The following is a 21,468-nucleotide window of genomic DNA, read 5'->3' on the forward strand; positions in this document are numbered from 1 at the left end:
GATTGTGAGTTTGAGCCCCATGTTGGGCATAGAGTCTACATGAGAGGAAAAAAAAAAAAAAAGGAGCGGGGAGTGATTTGTCTGGTAAAAGCAGCAGAACCAGGATTTTAATCCAGCCTTATCTGAGAACCTAAAGTTTTTGTTTTGTTTTGTTTTTTAAGTTTTTGGTGTGTTTTAGTAATTGCTACACACCCCCTGATTTCAAGAGTCTCATGCTCTTCCAACTGAGGCATCTAAGCACCCTGAAAACACAACTTCTTAACCATTTTGTTCTGCCTGTTCTGTTACAGGCTGTATGGGAGTACAGAGGAATCAGAAAGGAATGGGGAGAGCTCTCCTGGAGCTTAGGGTGGAAACAAGGACATGGAATAGTCTTCGCGCATAGCTTAAACATCACTGGGGGACCAGAGCAAGAGAGCACGATGCAATCAGGAAAGGCTGCCTGTAGGAGTGAGGACTGGGTGGGGCGTGTGCAGACAAAGATGGGCATTAGGGTGGGGAGAGCATTTCCAGCCAGGAGGGGCCAGCCTAAGCAAAGCTACAGGTACAGATATGTGTATGAACACAAACCAGTAAGGGAAAATAATTAAGCACCAAATCCTATGGGGTTAAAGAGGTGGATGACGCCTGTGGTCCCTGCTCCAAAACCTAACTAGGCAGAGGGTTGGGGGAGCTGTAGAAATAAGTAATAGTTACCCTTCACTGGGCGCACCCCACATTCCAGGTTCTCTGTAGCCCTGGAAGTTTGGCAGTTACTAGCTCCATTTATAAATGAAAAAAAGAAGGCTCTGAGAGATGCCTTGCTGTTGGTGCTCCACGTAGGGAGAACTGAGGCCAAGAGAGTCAACCCAGGAGGCAAGGCTCAGCACCGCACCCCCCCCCCCTCAGAATCCAGTGCCCTAACCTGCAAGCTACACTATTCTGCCTGCCTTAATTGCCCCAAAGAAACAGACTTTCACAGCCAGTCCCCTGTGCAAACCTCTCGGGCACACTACAGTTAGGCATCTTTCTAAATTGCAAAGCCGATTATCTCTCTCCTTGCTTAAAGCCAAGTCTTCTCAGTACCCTTCAGATAAAATCTTAACTCAGCACGGCCTGAGAACCCTTTAAGTTCTTGCTCCCTCCTTCCACACTTCCAGCCTTAAGGCATTGTTTGGAATCCCGGATATAGTACCCACATCTTTTCTCTGTGGTGATGTCTGCCTGGAAAACTCTTATCTCCCTCCCAACCCAAATTTGTCCCTGACTCACTCTTATTTATTTGGGAAGGAGCCATGACTTAGATGTCACCTCCTATAAAAAGACTACCCTGATTGCCCCTTTATAACCCAGGCTAAATGCCTTTCTGTCCTGCTTCCCCAGACCCTGTACCCCTTCTCCTGATCACAGCAATAATAATAGTTAACAATTTTTGAGCATTCATTCTGTGCCAGGTGCTGTGCTAAAGTCACTTGAGTTATTGAAGCAATATCACACAGTAATTAAAGGTGCAGGCTTTAGGACCAAGACTATCTGGATTTGATTCCTGGCCCGATCACTTAAAGGGCTGTGAAACTTAGGCAAATCACTCAACCTCTCTTGGCATCTCAGTTTCCTCGTCTGTAAAATGGGAGTGTTGTACATGTGAAGGGCCCAGTACATGGTGAGTGCTTAATAAATGTTAGTTGATAACTATTATAATGTTATGTCCTTGTAATGACTCTAATTCATAAGTGAGAATCTAAAAGGTAACTTGACTTCGCCTTGATTAGATAGGTAAGTAGCATACCTGGGACTTGAACTTGATACCAAGGTCCATGCTACACTGCCTCCCATTGTAGAACCCATCACACTGTAATAGTATGGTAAATAGTAATAACTGCTTACTTGTCAACCTCTCCCTCTAGACTGGATGTTCCACGAGGGTCACTGCCATCACACCAGTCCAGAGACACAGTTGAGACCCTAGTTACATGAATTAATGATGCTGAACAGCTCAGACAAGCTATTCAGAAGATGGAGGTGCTGGTCATAACACCCTAGCTTCCCCTGCGGTGTGCGGTGGGAAAACGTCTCAGGATTAGTCTCTTAGCAGACAAATATTTATTGGTCCAGAAACCGGAGGTGCTCTTAAATGGGAAAAATCACATTAGGAATAGCAGGCAGGATACCCCCAGATAAGCATTCCCCTAAGTAAGCCCTGTCCTTGGCTAGGCAACCTCTTCTAGTCTTACAGAATGCCTCCCCTCATCATCAGCTGCCCCTGGTATTGAGGTACCCACCTGCCAGCTCCCTGTTTCAAGGAAATAGAGCATCAAAGACCTTAGTGGCTTCAACATGAGCATAAACATTACCAGCTGCCAGAGAGGATGACGTCAAATCCAGGCCTGGCTGGCCATGGCCTTGGAGAGGCTCCCTGCGTGGAGAGGCCTGGTGCCCTGGGGATCACTGTGAGAGGCAGCACAGGCTGGGAACTGCCAGTTCAGTACCCCGAGGACACATCTGATGGTTCTGTCCATTCTCAAGGACCCCATGACTTGAAATATTTTTCTTTCCCAACCCACTGATGTCAGAAATCAAATAGCTATTCCTTTTCTTGCTGATCCCTTTTTAGGAGCGTCAGATCAGCATGAACTTGGCAGGGTGACCTCTTGGACTTGATATCATTATACCTAAAGCAAAGCCTGTATGGCTTTGAGGTTAAAAGCGCTGGCTTGAGTCCCAGACTGCCTGGTTCCACCACTTGCCTAAAGATTTCTGACTTTGGACAATTTCCTGGGGTCATGGTTTACTTATATGAGAAGTGGGTAAAATAGTATCTAATTCACAGGATCTTGGTTGGGATTAATGTATACTCAGTGAGTGCCTATCATGTACCAAGTGCTGGGGTCATACTGGTGAACAAAACATAGTCCCTGCCCCGTGGTGTTTGGTGCAGGAAAGCAGACAATAAATTAATAAATATTTAATATATCAGATGGTGGTAAGTGCCATGCAGATAGGTAAGGTACAGTCAGGAGGATAAAGTGTCAGGGTGGGAAGGAGTTCTTTCACTTCAGGGTGGTCTGGAAAGGCCTTTCTGATAAGCTGACTTCTGAGCACATCCTTGAGTGAAATAAGGAAGCAATTCATGGGGCCACCTAGGAGAAACCTCTTCCAGGGAGAAGAAATGAGCATGTGCAAAAGTCCTGAAGAAGGAGCATGCATGGCATGTCCAAGGGGAAAGGCAAGAAGGCCAATGTAACTGGAGTGAAATGGGCAAAGGGGCAAATAGAAAGGATGATGTGAGAGATGTGGCCAGGGGCAGGGTGTATAGGACCTGGTATCTTACTCTAAGGATTTTGGTATTTACTCTGAGTGAGATGGGAGTCATGGGAGGATTCTGAGCCAAGGGGGAAGATGAACTGTTTTAAAGGATCCTCTGACTGCCATGTAGCAAATAGACTGTATGAGGACTAGGTAGCAGGGAGACCAGCTAGGAGGCTGTTGCAGTTGTCCAGGTGAGGGATGACAACATCTTTCATCACACTGGTAGTGGCGGGTGGTAGGAATTGGTCAGATTCTGGATACACCTGAAGGAAGAGCTGGTAGGATTTGCTGATGAATTGGATATAAAGTGTGTGTGTGTGTGTGTGTGTGTGTGTGTGTGTGTGTGTGTGTGTGAGAGAGAGAGAGAGAGAGAGAGAGAGAGAGAGAGAGGAGAGTTAAAGATGAGGGGCACCTGGGTGGCTTAGTCAGTTGAGTATCCGACTTTGGCTCAGGTCACAATCTCACGGTTCATGAGTTTGAACCTTGCATCTGGCTCTCTGCTGTCAGTGCAGAGCCTGCTTTGGATCCTCTGTGCCCCCCTCTGGCTGCCCCTCCCCCATTCATGCTTGTGTGTGTGCACTCTCTCTCTCCCTCCAAAAATAAACATTAAAAAAAAGTGACTCCAAAGTGTTCACTAAGTGAGGCGAGGAAGACAACTTGTATAAAGTGTTTATGAATCATGATATGGGCACAAAATAAATGTCCCAAAAATATTAGCTATTCTTTGTATTGATGATTTGCATTTCCTGGACTGTCTAAACTGTCACAGGCTTTGGAAATGTTGAGCTTACCTGGCAATAAGATCATAAGCATCATGCCTAACTATGTGCTGTGAGCCACGCCCATGATAGAATCTTTACGTAGCAGTACCACCGTGCAAAGTGTATGAAAGCCCTATGAGAAAATGAATACTTGTTGAATTTTTAATGTATCTCAGACATTTTTCATTTAATCCTTTCTCCATCACTAGAATGGAAGTTACATGAGAGATCTTATACCTGGTTTGTACTGCTACACATGCCTGGCACATAGTAGTTCCTTAGTTAATATTTATTAGATGAAATCTCATTGTTATAGTTGGAAGTTGAGTAACTTCCCGAGGTGGAGCTGGGTTCTGATAAATATTTATTGGATAAAGGGTTGAATACATGGGTATTACATTACCATTTTAGAAAAGAGGAAACAGCTAGTGGCAGACCAAAGATTTCCTGACCCTTGAGCATGGATGTTTTCCATGGCCACACTTTGGGGCCTCATATACTCTTTGGCTGTGTTTGAGGATACCTAGGAATTTGATGATCCTGACATTATCATATGGTGTACCATAATTTGTAAAAACCCTGGATTGCTCAAAGATCTAATGGTAGGTCAGACTGTGATGCTGTAGTAACACAATTCTAAATTTTTGTCTTCATGAAACTGCATAGACTTACAGCATTCATTTTTTTAAGAATCTTTATTTTTGAGAGAGAGAGAGAGAGAGAGAGAGCAGGGGAGGAACAGAGAGAGAAGGAAACACAGAATTCGAAGCAGGCTCCAGGCTCTGAGCTGTCAGCACAGAGCCTGATGTGGGGCTCGAACCCATGAACCGTGAGATCATGACCTGAGCCGAAGTCGGACACTTAACTGAGCCACCCAGGTGCCCCTCATTTTATCTCATTTGCCCAAGGTCACATGGCTGTAAGGGATGGAAACCAAATGTGAATTCAGTCTTCCCACACCAGAGCCCCTGTTTGTTCCCCCTATCCAGGGGTTTTTAACCTGGGGCACAAGTTCTGTTAGGGGGGTCTCCAGATGTACTTTATGCTATCTTCTTCCCCCAACACCGTGTGCTTACGAGCAGGTGCATTTTTGGGGAGAAAGGGTTCATAGCTTTCATTACATTCTCCAAGGGGCCTATGATCCAAAGGTTTACTTTCACTTTATCTTAGTATCTTTTTCTGTTTTTTGTTTTGTTTGTTTTGTTGTTGTTGTTGTTGTTTTTAAACCCCAAATTTATTCTCTCACAGTTCTGGAGGCTAGAAGTCCAAAATCAAGGTGTTAGCAGGGCCATGATCCCTTTGAACGGCCTCTATAGGGAAAAATCCATTCCATGTCTCTTCTAGCTTCTGGTGGTTGCCAGCTTCTCTTTTTTTGTGGCCACATCACTCCAATCTCTGCCTCAGTCTTCACACTGCCTTCTCCTCTATTATTGTTGTTTTAACTTTTATTTTTAAAACTGCTTTTAGATGAGAAGGAAGAAAAAGGAAGGAAGAAGTGGGGGAAGGGGGTTGTAGAGACAAAACAGATGCCAATTTTTGTTTCCAGAGTTTCAAGGGAGAGAAGGCTAACATGACTAAAGAAGCCACAAATTAAGGATGTTGAGGCAGGATCAGAATCCAATCTTCTGGCACCAATTCCAGGGCTCCTTCTGGTTCCCGATACTACTCATTCATTCATTCATCCACTCGTTCATTCAACAAATTTGTATTGAGCACCTGCTACGTTCCAGGTACCATGCCAGGCTCTGGGAATGCTGCTGTGGCAAACTCTGGCATCACAGAGTTCATATTCTAGTAGGGAAGACAGATAAAGTAATAATGATGACGACTATTATGTCAAGTGCGATTAAAAATGACGTCACAGGACGGGGAGGAATGGGAACGGCATTTGAGATGGGATGTTCTGAGCTCAGAACTTCCAGTTGCTGTCTACGGACTCCAACGAAGACAGCGCTCCCGGATGCCAGAGCGCGCTTCATAAACCTCTCCCACTTCGCCTCGCTTAGCCTCACCAGGGTGGGGACTGTCGGGAGAGGGGCGTGCACACGGAAGGGTCAGAGCGCATGCTCTCTCAAGATCGGTGGCTCTGAGGATTTTGATAGTACGCAGGCTCCTCCAGTTAAGGCGAGAAGGCTCCGCCCAATAGGTGTTTGCTTTTGAGGTTGTGGTCCCGCCCTCCGGCCCACTTTCTACTTCCGCTTCCGGCTCTGAGGCTGTGCAGGTCGAAAATGGCGGTGGCGGCTGCGTCCCGGTTTTCGGGGCTGCTAGGTCGGTCCGGGGCACAGCTGGGGCGGTCCATGTCGAGTGGCGCCCACGGCGAGGAGGGCTCAGGTACTGGAGTTGCGGTCGGCGTGGGGGGCCTCAGCCCCACTCGAGCGAGGCGGGGCCGGACTGTGACCTTGGCCTGGGGCCTTGGGGGTGGGGGGTGAGAAACGGGGCGGGCGCCACACCAGGCCTGAGCGGTCGTACCCCCTTCTGCAGCTCGCATGTGGAAGGCCCTCACCTACTTCGTAGCTCTTCCTGGCGTGGGAGTGAGCATGCTGAACGTCTTCCTGAAGTCGCATCACGGAGAGCACGAGAGACCCGAGTTCGTCGCCTACCCCCATCTCCGCATCAGGTCCAAGGTACGCTCTTGTAGGCTCTTCGAGTGTCCGTTCTCCTTTTATTATAAATGCCTAGTGCAGGTTCTTCATTCTCTAAAATTCTGTGTGCCTGGCGTGTACAACAATTTCTCATTTAATGCTCACAAATAAATTTGTATTTTCTCTGGTTTTATGTAAGGGTAACTGAGACTCGGGGGGGGCACATCTGTTTTTCTTCAAGGTCATATAAAAGTGCCCTTAAGTTTTCCTTTTTTTTTTTTTCCTGATTCATCCCACCTCTGTGTTCTATACTGTTCTGAAACTGTGGGTTGTATAAGACTTGGAGGCTTGGGAATCTCCCTTACGGAGGCAAAGTCAGAAGGTGATTCACCTTTCTAGGACCTGGGCATTTGGCAGGGTACTAGCTGCATAATGAAGAGACTAACAACTTCTCTTATTCTTATTTCTGCTAGTTATCTTCTCAACTGCTTTGTCCTTTGCTATTGATATAGATGTAATCATTTGTTTTCCATTGTTTGTTGTAAATATTCTTAACAAAAGACCCTTCTGGCACTTTAATAACTGTTACATCACTTAGCCCAGGTAGGGCTGGCTTTATAGAAACTTAAGCTAGAGTCTTACATTCAGAATTTTTGAGTCTGAGCCCCACTCCCACCCGTGTACAGTAGAAGCCATATAGCAGGATTTCTCAACCTCAGTACTGTTGACATTTGGGGCTGGATAGTTCTTGTTGGGGCAAGGGGCTATCCTATGAGACTTAGGATGTTTAACAGCATCCTTGACCTCTACCCCCTAGATGCCCTACCCCAGATGTCTTCAGATATTGCCCAATGTCCCTGGAGGGGCAAAATCATCCAGGGTTGGAAACCATGCTTTTCAAAGGGAGCATGCAAAATAATTGAGGAAGGTAGGTTGCAGTTTCCAGTCCAGGGATTTGTTTTATATCTGGAATGAAGCCCAGAAGTCTGCATTTAAATAAGCATCTCCTCCCCCATACTCCTCTTCCATTCTGATACAGCTGATGTGATTCGTAAAGACAGCACTGATAGACTAGTTGCCAGGTATTGTCTGTCACATACCCTGTATCTTAAGCAGTTCATGGCAGTCTCAACTCTTCTCTGGAATTGCCTAATTGACATCTTCACTCCACAGCCCTTTCCCTGGGGAGATGGTAATCATACTCTATTCCATAACTCTCACGTGAATCCACTTCCGACCGGCTATGAAGATGAATAAAGAGAACCTGGACCATAACCCATTGGGGACCACAGCACTGGTTTGGACCATGACTCTGCACACGGACCAGAAAAGTATATGGGACCTTAAGCTCACCTTCCTTACTTGTATCAAATGATGACCAGTATACTGATCTTCCATCCCTTTGCTATGGCAGGAGATGGCTTAAATAAATAACTTAGATTGGTCCATGAGCTGGAGTTGCATTCTTTGGTGGTGTTTTTCCCTCGGAAATCAGCATTAATGTTATTTGTTTCTGCCGTGAAGGTTTATGGCCACCATTTATAGGCCTGTAGAAAGTGTTTATATCAGACTTGTCCTTGGTTTCTTATGCCTGGGGTGGGTAAAGCAAAGGGACCATGAATGGAGCTGATTTAAGAATTGAGATTGGGTCTTGACAGATTTTGGGTGGCAAAGATACTGAGTGGCCAGTGGAATACCTGCAATTAATATCTGAAAGCAGTATCTTTGATTCTCTAGAGAAAGTGCTTCCTGTGTCCTAGCCTTCTCTTGTCCCATTCCACCAGCATTTGTTGAAGAATACTCCCAATGGATCATTTTCTCCAAAGGTGTCAAGTTCTCATCTTGGGGTCATCTCTCAGCACCCTGAAGGCTGAAATGGTCAAACTTTTGGAGAAATGAAGGCAGTATGACACATTTCTGCATATACCATTGGCTTTATTTGTTTCTGGAATTAAAACCTTATAGCACTAAGAATTAAGGAGAAACAATAGTAATAGTAACAAAGTCACCCTTAAAGAGCCATTCATTCTTCCTCAAAATTTAAAATCTCTGAAGTAGCTGAGATAGTTGGAGTCACTTTATGGGGAGGATGAAGTCAAAAAGAATGAAGAACAATCAGAAAAAAATACTCCCTCAGTAGCAATTACAGTGGAAGAACATGGTTGGCTTGGAGCTGGTTTTATTCTTAAGGCTCAATCAGACAGTTGGGTAGTAAAGAGCAAGAGGCTACCAGGTTTTGGTATTGCACAGTACACACAGTAAACTAGTACTGCAGAGGTGAGGCAAATGGAAACACAAGGTATGAAAGCCATTTACAGTAAGGAAAAAAAGGATCCCTGCTGTCTTTACCATTTTGTGATCTAACCGCAGCCTGTGCTTGTGCTTCCAAGTCACTATGGAACTGTTGTACTTGTGGCCAGTCTGAGGTCAGAACAGATGTACTTAACTTTGGCTTGCTGCCTGGCATCCCTCAACCGGGTTCCAATGATCTCTTCTAATCCTTGTATAATGGACTGTAACCAGTCAAAAATATAAATGTAGAATGTCTTGAAATGACATTAAGGACTGGCCATGTTAAATATGAAGTAGTCATTGGTAAATTGGAGAGGATAATAGAATTTTTGCCTTCTGTAAACTGTTTCATACTATATTGGGTATATATGTGTGAACCAAATTACTCAATATATGCAGTTTTGGTGATTACCTGACATTCCAAAGTGTGTAAGTGCTCACCTGATCCTGGCATTTTTTTTGTGCAGTTATATAAGCATATTGTTTGTGTAGCTTACTGTGGGAATAAACTTCAGAAATCAGTGAGGTTTCTAATTGTTATAGCACACTATTTCACTTAGATAAATCTTCACTTTTCACCTTTAAGTTATAAAACAAAACTCTCCCTTAGTGTGCATATGGAATATGTGGGGTTACAGTGTAATAGCTGTTCCATAAAGTGCACTGAGTTCTCCAGGGGCAAATAATGAAACTAGATGTTACAATTTATTCCATCTTCATGATTACAGACATTCCAGGGCAGGGTGGATACATGAGGCAAATAAAGCAAACTCTTTAACCTTTTAACCAGATGCAGCATTTTGGCAGTTTTAAGATAATACTGGTTGGCTTAATTGACTTGGGTTTGAAAACTGGCAACAGCAGTTCTTTGCAATTTAGGATGTTCCTCCATAGTTACTCCATGAAATCTTAATTCCTAAACTACACTGTGAGCTCTGAAATGTTTTTTACTGCAATATTCTTCAAGCTTTCACATCTTAATCTGAAATCTGACACCTCTTTTTAAGGCAGGGAACTCTGTTAAAGCTGTTTTCCTGTTGGCTAACCCAGTCCACCAGCAATCTTAACAGTTCTATAGAAATAAAGCCATGCTCCCAAGCATTGATTAAAACTTGTGCTGGGATCCCTTTTTCAGAGCATTAGCTCCCTGAGAGAAGAGATCCTAACCAATCGTTTCCATGAATAATCCCAGTACAATGTACCTCATGTCCTTCAGAGCAAAACTTAAGAGGTTAGGCAACCCTGATCATCCCGACAAGTCTATCAGTGTTCACATACAAAGGATACTTAAAGCTTATCCCAGATCATAATCCTAAGAAATCATTCAGTTTTAGCACATGGAGTTCCTGCAAGATGCCAGAGTAAGAAATCCTCTCAAAGCAAAGAGTGATGGTTCATCCTCTTACACAATTGAGAGGAAATTAAGGAGGAAAGAAAACTCCCTCCTAAACTCATCAAATCGATGGCTATTTTAACAGCCTTAACTGACGAAATCCAGTGTCCTCTATTTCCTGATTCGAGGAGTCCATTTTCAAGGAGACTGTCAAGGTCAAGAAGAGCTTTCAGGCTTTTCTTTGCCATGGCCCATGAATTCCAGTCCTTCAATGGGGATCTCCTTCTCCTTTATTGCTTTCTGATGGAAGGAAAAACACATGAAACAGATCTATATGAAGCTTGAGCACCAAACTTTGTAAATACGATGGCACAAAACTAATAAATCAGATTGGACCAAAACAAAACAAAACAAAAAAAAACCAACCATGATTCAAGACCTGTACTTTTTAAAACCTGAGTACCATTACGAATAAATTAAATGTAAGACCAGAGACAGATTGGAAAGGTGGTGTGAGGAATCGTCAAAATTCAAACATGGAATTTAAACAGTATCTCCACTCTACTGTGATGGACACAAACTCAAATCTGCGTTCCAGTACTTATTGGCTATGTGACCTTAAGGAAGCCTCACTTTCCCATCTGTAAATAGGACAAAGATAGCAACTTGGAATTACCCTGTGGACGTTTTAAATTAACTGGGAGTGCTGTGCCCAGTGCTGTGCTTACAATCTAATTCATTGAACTGGAATGAACATTTCCTAGCTGGCTGGCAGTTCAGAAATCAAAGAGGCCAATGAAGGAATTAAAACAACAAAATCAGTCCAGAGACTGACGTCTAACAGGCCAGAGATACTTAACACCGCGCTTCCCCCTCCAACGTAATAGTGGAATAGTGCACTACCGCAAAAATCAGGGAAACGATTCTGGTGAACTTGCACTAATCACTTCCTGTTTGGGGGCGTAAGTGTTCCATGTATAAAATAAGAACTATGCCCACTTTGCAAGTTTAGGATGAGGACCAAAGGATGCTACTGTGCTCCGTAAGACGTAAAGCACTGCAAAAATATTTAACTTTGTCATTCAGAGAGATACCAGGCAGCCTGGTAGTGATGATGGGGAGACAGCTCCTGCCACTGCCCTCACTGCGGCTTTTCTTCACCCTCCCAATTCCAACTCCCGCAAGATACTACGCGTGTGGCCCGGGACACCGCAGAGAGGACGAGAGGGCCCTGGCCAACTGAGCGCTCACCTGAACACACTGCTGGTAGCGCTTGAAGAGGTCGGTGCACGGGTCCCCGGAGCCGTCCCCCTTGAGGAACTTCTCGGCAAACCAGCGATTAAAGCACTGGTCGTACTCGCGCTTCATGTCAGTGCAGGCCTCCCCTACGCTGTTCATGGCGGCGGCGGCAGCAGTGGCGGCGCGCTCTGATGTCGTCACTCTTAAGCGCGTCGCTCGACTTTACGTGTGGACGCATTACGGCGGCCGAGGAGAGAAATGTGGGCGCGTGCGGTGTTGCTGGGCCATCGGTCCTGGATGGGCTGGCACCGGGGCTTCACCTCCAAGACGGATCCTCAGGTAAAGGCCGGGGGTGTCTAGGCGGGTGGTGAAGCAGGTCGGGACACGGAGCAGGTACCACCCATGACCCCCATTCTCCGCCTCATCCGCCCAGGGTAGTAGTGGCCGTGTCACCGCTGAGGTGATCGAGCACCTGGAGCGTCTAGCGCTTGTGGACTTCGGCAGCCAAGAGGCCGTGGCACGACTGGAGAAAGCCATCGCCTTTGCCGACCGGCTCCGCGCCGTGGACACGGACGGGGTGGAGCCCATGGAATCAGTATTGGAGGACAGGTAAAACACTCGAGGCCGCGTACCCCGAAGCCTTGTCTGTTGCGCCTTCGCAGCCATTTGAGGTGGCGATTAGTGTGTGCTTTCACGGAAGGGAAAAAGGCCTTAAGCGAGGTGCGAGAACTTGCCCACGGTCACCCCGCGGGGTAAGTGGTTTCATTCCTTCCCTTGTTCGTTATGGATCCCATCACTCTCGTTTAAAATCCTCCAGGCCTCCCAGTGTAACAAGAACAGTGTTCGAATTGATAACCACCTTCAAGGCCCTAGTTCAGAGTCTCTGCCTACCCCTTGGACATACTACTCTACTCCAGCTATATTACCTTTCTTACTGTTCCTCCAACATTCCAAATTCGTTCCTTGTGTAGGATCTTTGCGTTTGCTGTTATCTTTTTCTTGGATAGCCTGTCTCCTTGGCATCTCTCCTCTGTAAGTCCTCTCCTTCTCCAAATGCCCTCTCCCTTTCCAATCACTGACTTCCTTGTTGGATTTTCTTCTCTTTCTTGATTATCTTATTTTTGTATTTTTGTTGATCTGTCCCTTGTTAGTAGAATGTGAGCCCGTATTTGACTTGCTTACTTATTGGATCCCTGTCTCAAAATATGTCCTGTACATATTTTCTGGCCTAGTGATCCCTATGGACATATCTGTAAAAGTGCATCCAGTGTTCAGGGTGTCCAGATCTGTTTATAATACAAAACAACAACAACAACAACAAAAGCCAAGAAGAGGCCCCTGGCTGGCTCAATCGGTAGAGTATATGACTCTTGATCTCTGGGGTCGTCAGTTCCAGCCCTATGCTGGGGGTAGAGGTTACTTAAAATAGATAAATGAATTTTTAAAAAATGTGAGGAGTTCTTGGGTAGCTCAGTTGTTTGGGCATCCGACTTCATCTCAGGTCATGATCTTGTAGTTCATGAGTTCAAGCCCTACATTGGGTTCTCTGCTGTCAGCACAGAGCCCACTTCAGATCCTTTGTCTCCCTCTCTCTCTGCCCCTCCCCCCCTCTCAAAAATAAACATTTTTTTTAAAAAGTATAAGTTTTTTTTTAAGTTCAAGAAACAAAAAGACAGTCTCTAAGTGTACTTCATGGCTAAATACATCATCATACAATGGGATATTTGACAAATAGTGAAACAGCTATATATACTGACATGGAAAGGTCCCAAGATATATTTAATAAAAAAGGCAAAATTCAGAACATTGTGTATGGGATTATCAATACTTTAGTGTGTAATCTATTTGGTATGTTCTGGTATATGCATTAAGTCATGTTTTGTTCCCTCAAAGAGCATGCAAGAAACTTAACAATGATTAGTTTTAAAGAAGGTGGAAATGCAGAGGGAAGTTCTAACTTTTCATTTTATACTGAGGGCCAGGACGTTTACAAATGCATAAAGAAATGGGATACTAACACAAATAGTGAGGTAGTATAGTGTAATGCAATACGGGGGCAGGTCTTTGACAAAGTAGTTTTTATTATATAAAAGGGTGCAGCCTCTCTCCACTTCTACCAGTTGTTACCAAATCTTAATATATTTTAAATATTTAAAAATATATTTAAAAGAAACTGCTCTTTTTTGAAAAGCAGACTTGTTTTGCTGTTTGGGACTACAGTTTCTTGGGAAGGGTCGGTATGTAGCTCATAAAAAGCAGGGAAGTCTACAGTTCTGCCCTCCCCCCCCCCTTTTTTATTTATTTTGAGGGAGAGAGAGAGAATCCCAAGGAGGCTCCGCACTGTCAACACAGAGCCCAACACAGGGCTTGAACTCATGAGCCATGAGATCATGACCTGAGCCAAAACCACGAGTCGGACCCTTAACTGACTGAGCCACCCAGGTGCCCCTGTCTTACCCTTTTCTTGATGGGATTAAAAAAATACATTCCTAGTATAGGTGAGAGCAAAAAATGATTAGCTGCCATTAGTGCCAATAGAGAGAGACAGACCTTTTTGTAACCATAACCTCTGTGTAAAGTGCTTGCTAGGCTCCTGTTTTCTCCTCCCACCTTTGTTTCTTTCACATCCTTTCTCTTGTCATCTGATGATCAGGTCTACAGAAGTCAAACAATTTGCCCACAATTACATAACACTTCAAAATAGAAATCTGATGTCATTCTCTTACCCAAGATTTCAGGCTCTCCAGTGTTCTTTAGGATAAAGACAAAGCTTCACCAGAGCCTACAATGCATCATTTAACCTAGCCCCTGCCTACCTCCAGACAGGGCTGTCACCTTCAGTTCCTTGAGCTCTCCATTCTTTTTCCTTCTTGGAATTCTGGGCCCTTGCCTTTATCCTTACCTCATCCCTCCTACGACTTTCTTTTGCTTAACTTCATTTCCTTTCTTCTTCAGATTTCAACTGCCTCTTCCCTCAGGGAGATTTTTCATTTTTCTCTATCAAGTCAGGTTCCCTTTCAGCACCTGTCTCTCATGGTATTCAGTAGAGCTATAATTTTATATGTGTTTATACATCCGTTTGAGTAATATTTATTTACTTACTTTAATCTCTACACCCAACATAGGATTTGAACTCATGACACTGAGATCAAGAGTCACGTGCTCTACCAACTAGTTGGTCCAGTCAGGCACCCGTATTTGTAATATTTGATTCTCTGCCCCTCTCTATTGCTTATCCATGTTCCAGGGAGCTTATCTATTATTGCTCATCATATTCTCAGTGTCTAGCACCAAGCACTCAGTAAATATTTGTTGAATGTTCTTTATTAGTATCTTTAGGAAAGGAGCAAATAGAAGAACAAAGAGGAGTCAGAATTTCCCCAATCATCTAAAGGGGAACTATAGAGAAGTGCAACTATTACTCAGGGAAGAATTAATGAAAAGGGGATTTGGATCTGGTAGGTGGAATAGTGACTTGGTATTCAGTGGTCTGCAGTCTTGCCATAAACTTGGAAATCAGTTTGGGTTTGTGATTCCATTTTAGAGATGTAGCACTTGTAAGACTTTCATGTTTTTGAACATACTGCCTCACTGATGTTTGAAATGGAACCCAGTTAAGGCAAGTATTAAACCATTTTACACTAGGTGTAAAAGCACAGAGGCTATTAGAAATCTCTTGGCACATTAATACCTTACCCTATCATTCGATTGAGCTAAAAAGCATTAGCACGCTTACATGCCAGGTGCTAAGATTTTTTGTGTTATCTCAGTTGTCACATACAAACCTGGAAGGTAAATACTAGTATATGCTTTATAGATGAAGAAACCAAGGCTCAGAAAGCTTATGTAATATGCCCCAGAGTCTCACAGGTTTAGTAAGAGAATCCAGGACTTGGAACTCAGAGCCTCAGCTCTCAAATACTGTTCTAGATATGCCGTCTAGGGGCGCCTGGGTGGCTCAGTCGGTTAAGCCGCCAACTTCGGCTCAGGTCATGATCTCTCAGTCCGTGAGTTCGAACCCCGCGTCAGGCTCTGTGCTGACAGCTCAGAGCCTGGAGCCTGTTTCAGATTCTGTGTCTCCCTCTCTCTGACCCTCCCCCGTTCATGCTCTCTGTCTCAAAAATAAACATTAAAAAAAAATTAAAAAAAAATAGATATGCCATCTAAGGTCAGCCTCTAGAACCTTAATTCTCTCTTATCTCAAGAGGGACTCAGATGATGACAGCTCTGACTGCAGCCAAATACTTCCGTACTTAGGCTGTCCCTCAGAGTCTTATTCGAACTGAAAATTCTTAGCCAAATTGATTAACTCTCATTCCAGTCTGCATCAAATTAGAAATTGATTAGGCAGGAGGGAAAAGGCTTATTATAGATGGAAATAGAGTGATGCCCAGAAAAAGGACTTGTGGCAGCCCAGCACCAGCAGCAGAACTCTTATCTGGTCAGTCCAAGGGCCGATAGAGGTACTTCTTCCTCAGTGCTGCCATAGTGCTTTCCATTAAACTGCTTTTTATTAGGATCTTCCAGTTACTGGTTAATGTGCCATGTCTATGAACTTTAGAGGGCAAGGATTTCTAGTTCACAGAAGCCTTTCTCAACCAGGATTTTTCATCTGAACCAGAACGCATAAAGATTCAAGTGGCTTTTTTCAGTGCTTCCAAGGCGTACATAATTCATACTAGCCCAGAGAGATAGTTGATTTATTATCACATTGGGTGCCCTATAGCATTTGGGCTTAATCCTCTTGTCAAACCCTGAGAAATGAGGTCAGGTAGACATTTAGTCAATCAGTAATTTAGAGGCACCTAAAAATTTCATTGGGTCCCATTTGGATTTTGTGTGTGATTCTGAGATCAAGAAAAGTTAGGTGACTTGTCAAGTGAACTACTGAGGTGCCACCCTCACAGAGACCCTGGGTTCAGTAGTCTAGGATTATGGAAATAGGAAGGTGTGGATTTCTTCTGGAAACAACTCCATCATAATCAGTATTTAGGTAAAAATGTGTGGTATTTAAAGGAGTGAATTTTTTCTGGAAACATCACTTACATAGAAAACTGGATTACTAAATGAGTGAATAAATCCATTGCTATTACATCTGTGGGGAAGCAGTAGTAGCTTTTCACCACCTGTTGGTGGTACCAGAGGCTTACTTTATCAGACTCTTCAAGTGCCCCGGGACAATGCAGTCTTCAGTCTGTAGGGACTAGGCAGGCAATGCATGATTACAGCAGGTTAAGTGCATAGGTGTACTGAGCGGTGGGGACTGAGGTGTGCCTGTGTGCACTAACTCTTTCTGAAAGGAGCAGGTGCTATTCGGCACCCACCTCTTACCGTGGTGAAAATGCAGGCCCAGCATTATCAGATCTTCTTTAATATTTAATCTTCCCAGCAATTCTATGAAGCATTCCACAAATAAGGAAACAGGTACATGGAGAGGGTAACTTGCCCATGTGCCATGTGTGGCACTAAGATTTGAATTCAGCTGACTCAGGAGCCCTGAGTCATTTTGTTATACCACCCAACAGAAATATAAACTCCAGAAGGTCCAGTGGTTACCTTTACAGATAATTTTTATTTTGTTCTCCAAGTTTTCTTAAGCCCCTGTATGGTTTAAAAAAAAAAAAATCAAGTGCAACCTTCATTTTTCTGGCAAGAAAGTGAAGGTCTGGAAAGATCATTCTTACTCAAGGCCACACAGTTAAGATAGTGCCAGATCCTGGAACAGACTCCAGCTCTGTCCGGTCCATACCATGTTTATTGTGTCTAGCCCTAGGGTAAGTGCCACAAAAGAAACAGAACTAGGCCTTTCCCAGAAGAACCTTATCATGACAACTTAGCCCTCTGCAGCCTTTGCCTGGATGTTCATGTAATGTCCTTGCCCTTTTGTCCTGTTAGGCTTAGCCCTCGGTCAATGTCTGGCTCAAAGTGGAACGAGTTTGCCTGCTCCCCTATCAGTGATTGAGCAGAGAGACTGCTTATTTTTCAGCTCAAGTATCTAGAAGCAGACTCAGACATTTTGCCATGCACTTGTAAACCTTCAAACGGCAGCGAAGCCCCATAGATATGTTCAATTCCAGTTTGGTTTCATTAGCCTGCCATTTGGATACTTTAATGAAGCCATGAGGCCCAGAGAACAGTGGGAGATTCTTGAGCTATGTAAGGGCAGATACTTTCATATTCATAAAGGTGGCTACAGTGAAAAAACAACTCATCTTATGGGTACAAGGGGTACAGAACTGTGTTCAGACCCCATCCTGTCACTTAGGAGCTAATATCCTTAAACCACTCTTGAGCAAGTTTCTTCACCTGCCTGGAAGCCCATTTCCCATCCCAACAATCCAGTGGTTTCTTGCCCATCCTTTAGCAGTGACATCACCTATTCTGAATGTCTGTTCCTCACCCAGGCTAGATTAGGTGCCCCTTTCTATTCCCTTGGCAAGCTTTGCTTACCTGTTAGATTTAACACATTTTATTGTAATTGCCTTACCTGTCTTCACCAAAAGCAACTTACCCATGGTTGAACATATCAGTCCTGAGGAATAATTATCACTTACCTCACTGAGTGGTTGAGAGAATCTATCAACTGCAGATTGTTATTTGGTCTACTGTTGACAAGTCCTCTATCTTTGAACAGTAACCACAACTCAAGAATATGCTGCTCCATTTTTTCCATTCTTGACCCTCTCCACCCATGCTCTAGAAGCCTATTCTCTGAGAAGGTAACCTTGAGCTTCTGGTTTTGTAGATGTCTGTACTTGAGATCTGACAATGTGGTAGAAGGCAACTGTGTTGAAGAACTACTACAAAATGCCCATCGAGTTGTGGAGGAGTATTTTGTGGCTCCCCCAGGTATGTTTTGCCCAAAGTGGTTTAACTGTCCCTCAGTGAACTAAGAACACAGTGGTAGCTTTGAGGCCCAAATTTTGCTACATGAAAGTATTTTGAAAAATATAAAGTAGGAACTAGGTGAAGGTGGTCAAAAGGTACAAACTTCACTGTAGAACAGAATGACTATAGTTTACAGTACTGTACTCTGTATTTGAAAGTTGCTAGAGAGTAGATCTTAAAAAAGTTCTCACCACAAGAAAAAAATCAGAACTATGTGAGATATTAACTAATCTTGTGGTAATCATTCTGCAGTATATACATATATTAAATCATTGTGTTGTACACCTTAAACTTACAGTGTTATGTCAATTATTTCTCAATAAAACCGGAACTAATGAAAAAAACCCGTATTTATTAATAGTGAAAAAAAAAAAGCATAAATCAAATATAGGTGGTGGCATTAAGGTGGCAGTAGAGTCCAGGGGTCATGTTTCCTTCTAGGGACCAGTCTGTAATAGGAATGAACAAAACAGCCCTGTGGCGGGGAGAGGTGTATACAGTGGCACATCTGGAGCTCAAGCTCTGCCTAAAAGGGCATTCACTGCTCCTCATTCAGTGCCAGGCAGTAATGTGAGCCCATATTCCCAGAGAACCCAGACATCTGGCATTTTCGTTGGGTCACCGGGGGGTATTTCCCAAATTTTAAGTATGGGAGCTAATTCAAAGATTTAAAAAACAAACAAACAAACAAAAAAGCCCCACATAAAACATACCTGCAAGCCAGATGCATCCTGGGAGCCATCAGTTTGCAACCCTGGTGTTGAGATTTGCATCTTTAAAATTTGCTGTGACTATTATAAATGAAAACTTAAAAATAACTCTGGGCCAATAATAAAATCCAGAATCCTGGGTGGGTTGAACTTTTTAGCTCCTCTACAGATGGGTGGGTCTTCAGAATGCAGAACTGCTGCACCCGTCTGGACATGTGGGAATGTGAGCTTGAGCACTCAGGTAGATGGTTTTCCAAATGCCAGCTTCACAGTCAGGAGATCACCTCAGAGGAGAACCATTCTAAGTAGTCTCAGAGACAAACATCAGTCCCCCAGTGCAAGGATTACCTCTTTGATCAAGACTAGTCAGTCAAGACCAGTCAGTTAAAGGAAAGCGCTGCTTGAAGCCAGTATGGGAAAGAACGCTTAAAAACTTGTGGGCTTGGGCTTGGAGTGCCTGGCTGGCTCAGTTAGTAGAGCATGTGGGGTTTTTTTGTTTCTTTTTGGTTGTTTTTTTTTTTTGAGAGGGAGAGAATCTTAAGCAGGCTCCACACCCAGTGTGGAGCCCAACATAGGGCCTGATCTCATGACCATGAGATCATGACCTGAGCCAAAATTAAGAGTTGGACACTCAACTGACTGAGCCACTCAGGCACCCTGAGCACATGTGACTCTTGATCTCAGGGTCTTGAGTTCAAACCTCTCATCCAGCACGGAGCCTACTTAAAAATAATAAAAATTAAAAAAAAAAAAAGGTGTGGGCTCAACTCTTAATCAGGCCCCTGGTTCACTAAACTACCTCAGATTAACTGAAGAGAAAAAAGATTTTATAATTTATCTCAGAGCCTGATAGTTGTCACTATTTTAACAGACATAGCCATTGATCACATATGTTATTTCTCAAATAGAACTCTGTGTCAGACTTTGCTTTTTGGGAAAGTGAATTTACAATTATTAATGTCCTTCCTTCCACTCCTATGTGCATATTAACTGGCTAACCTGTCTCTGCTCCTTATTGAAAAGCGTGCATTTATTAGGATTCACTTGTAACTGTTATTCTTTCAGACACTCAGAAACAACAGGGTAGTAGCTACACTTATTTGCATTGCTTATTTTTCATGACAAACCAAGTGATAAGTTAGCTCAGTTGAGTCAGTTGGGAAACAGGCTCAGCTATAACATCCTTTTTTGTTATTGTTTTCAAACAGGTAATATCTCTTTGCCAAAGCAGGATGAACAACAGCCCTTTTCACACAACTGACTAGCTATTCATGGAGGCCCAAAGATAGTATTTTGTTACCACGAACACAAATATTTCCACTTTCTTCGGTTACCTGGAAAAAAACTGATGTTTAAGTGATTTTTAGTAACTAACTCTCTGAAGACAACATTGGGAAATATCTAGCCAAAACAAGGCAATGAGTTCCTGCTTCTACTGGAAGTAAAAGGTACTGTCACTTTCTGAGGAAATGAATCAAATATTTATTCACACACTGTTCAGTATAGGTTATTCTCCTTTATCTCCTCCCAAAACGGTGGTCTACCAAACTGTACGTAAATCGGTTTTTCTATTTACGTAACTATTAGACAGTGTATCTGATCGCCATATGACAACCTGTGTTGTACTTTTCAGTTACTGTTTCTGTCATCTAAGAAACCTTGTATCTTTACCAAACAAACTCACATTTGTTCCTGGGTACCCACTTTATTCAGAGCAGAAGGCTAACTTTCTCCTAATGTCTGAAGAGTGTTCAAAGTAGACTCTACAGCTTGGGAACTCCTAACCTACAATCATCCACCATCCCACAAAGTCATTACACTCAAAATGGATACTAGCCATAGCTATAGTTTTTCTGAAAAGAACTTACAATAAAAATAGCCCTGGAATAGCTAACAGTACTATATCGAACACTAAAAATTTGCTAAGAGGGTAGATACTATATTAAATGTTCTTACCACAAATAAATCTTAAAGAAGTAGGGAGGAGACTTGGGGAGGTGATGGATATGGTTATAGCTTTGACGGTGATCCGGTATACGCTTAACCCCAAACTCACTGATTCGTATATATTAAATAAGTACAGCCTTTTACATATCAATCATACTTCAATAAAGTGGCTTTTTAACAAAAAGACTCAGGTCTGGAACAAAGTAGCCTCCCTGTCCCCACCACGATTACTGAATTGAGTAGAATCCAAGATACTGGAGTTTTTTGATTTTGTGTTTTAAGAAGGCTCAGATACCAAAGTTAAGTAAAACAGATTGAGGGATAAAAGTGATAGAAGCAAAAATTAAAGAGATTTTTCCCCCCTCCAAACCGCCAGAGTTGGTTTTAAGAATTTTCCAGTGATCTTTATGCTGCTTCCAACTTTAAAA

The 21,468-nt window shown here is 43.4% G+C and overlaps 3 protein-coding genes across 3 annotated transcripts; 2 read left to right on the top strand and 1 right to left on the bottom strand.

The window, feature by feature from the left end:
• The first annotated feature begins 6,127 nt into the window (after nt 1-6,127).
• Nucleotides 6,128-8,082, top strand: LOC122470305 (cytochrome c oxidase subunit 6A1, mitochondrial). The gene is made up of 3 exons (XM_043557771.1): nt 6,128-6,380; nt 6,531-6,673; nt 7,805-8,082. The coding sequence occupies exons 1-3, from the start codon at nt 6,278-6,280 to the stop codon at nt 7,886-7,888; spliced, it is 330 nt and encodes a 109-aa protein (XP_043413706.1). The 5' UTR covers nt 6,128-6,277; the 3' UTR covers nt 7,889-8,082.
• A 467-nt stretch (nt 8,083-8,549) lies between these two features.
• TRIAP1 (TP53 regulated inhibitor of apoptosis 1) lies at nt 8,550-11,654 on the bottom strand. Its single transcript, XM_043557774.1, has 2 exons — nt 11,508-11,654; nt 8,550-10,556 (listed from the first exon to the last, which is right to left on the bottom strand). Exons 1-2 carry the CDS (start codon nt 11,652-11,654, stop codon nt 10,473-10,475), a joined length of 231 nt encoding a protein of 76 aa, XP_043413709.1. The 3' UTR covers nt 8,550-10,472.
• An 80-nt stretch (nt 11,655-11,734) lies between these two features.
• On the top strand, nt 11,735-20,587 carry GATC (glutamyl-tRNA amidotransferase subunit C). Its single transcript, XM_043557770.1, has 4 exons — nt 11,735-11,835; nt 11,933-12,104; nt 18,241-18,344; nt 20,302-20,587. The coding sequence occupies exons 1-4, from the start codon at nt 11,754-11,756 to the stop codon at nt 20,352-20,354; spliced, it is 411 nt and encodes a 136-aa protein (XP_043413705.1). The 5' UTR covers nt 11,735-11,753; the 3' UTR covers nt 20,355-20,587.
• The last annotated feature ends 881 nt before the right edge of the window (nt 20,588-21,468 follow it).

Source organism: Prionailurus bengalensis, chromosome D3 (assembly GCF_016509475.1).
Source record: "Prionailurus bengalensis isolate Pbe53 chromosome D3, Fcat_Pben_1.1_paternal_pri, whole genome shotgun sequence".
In the NCBI taxonomy this organism is placed as follows: Eukaryota; Metazoa; Chordata; class Mammalia; order Carnivora; family Felidae; genus Prionailurus; species Prionailurus bengalensis.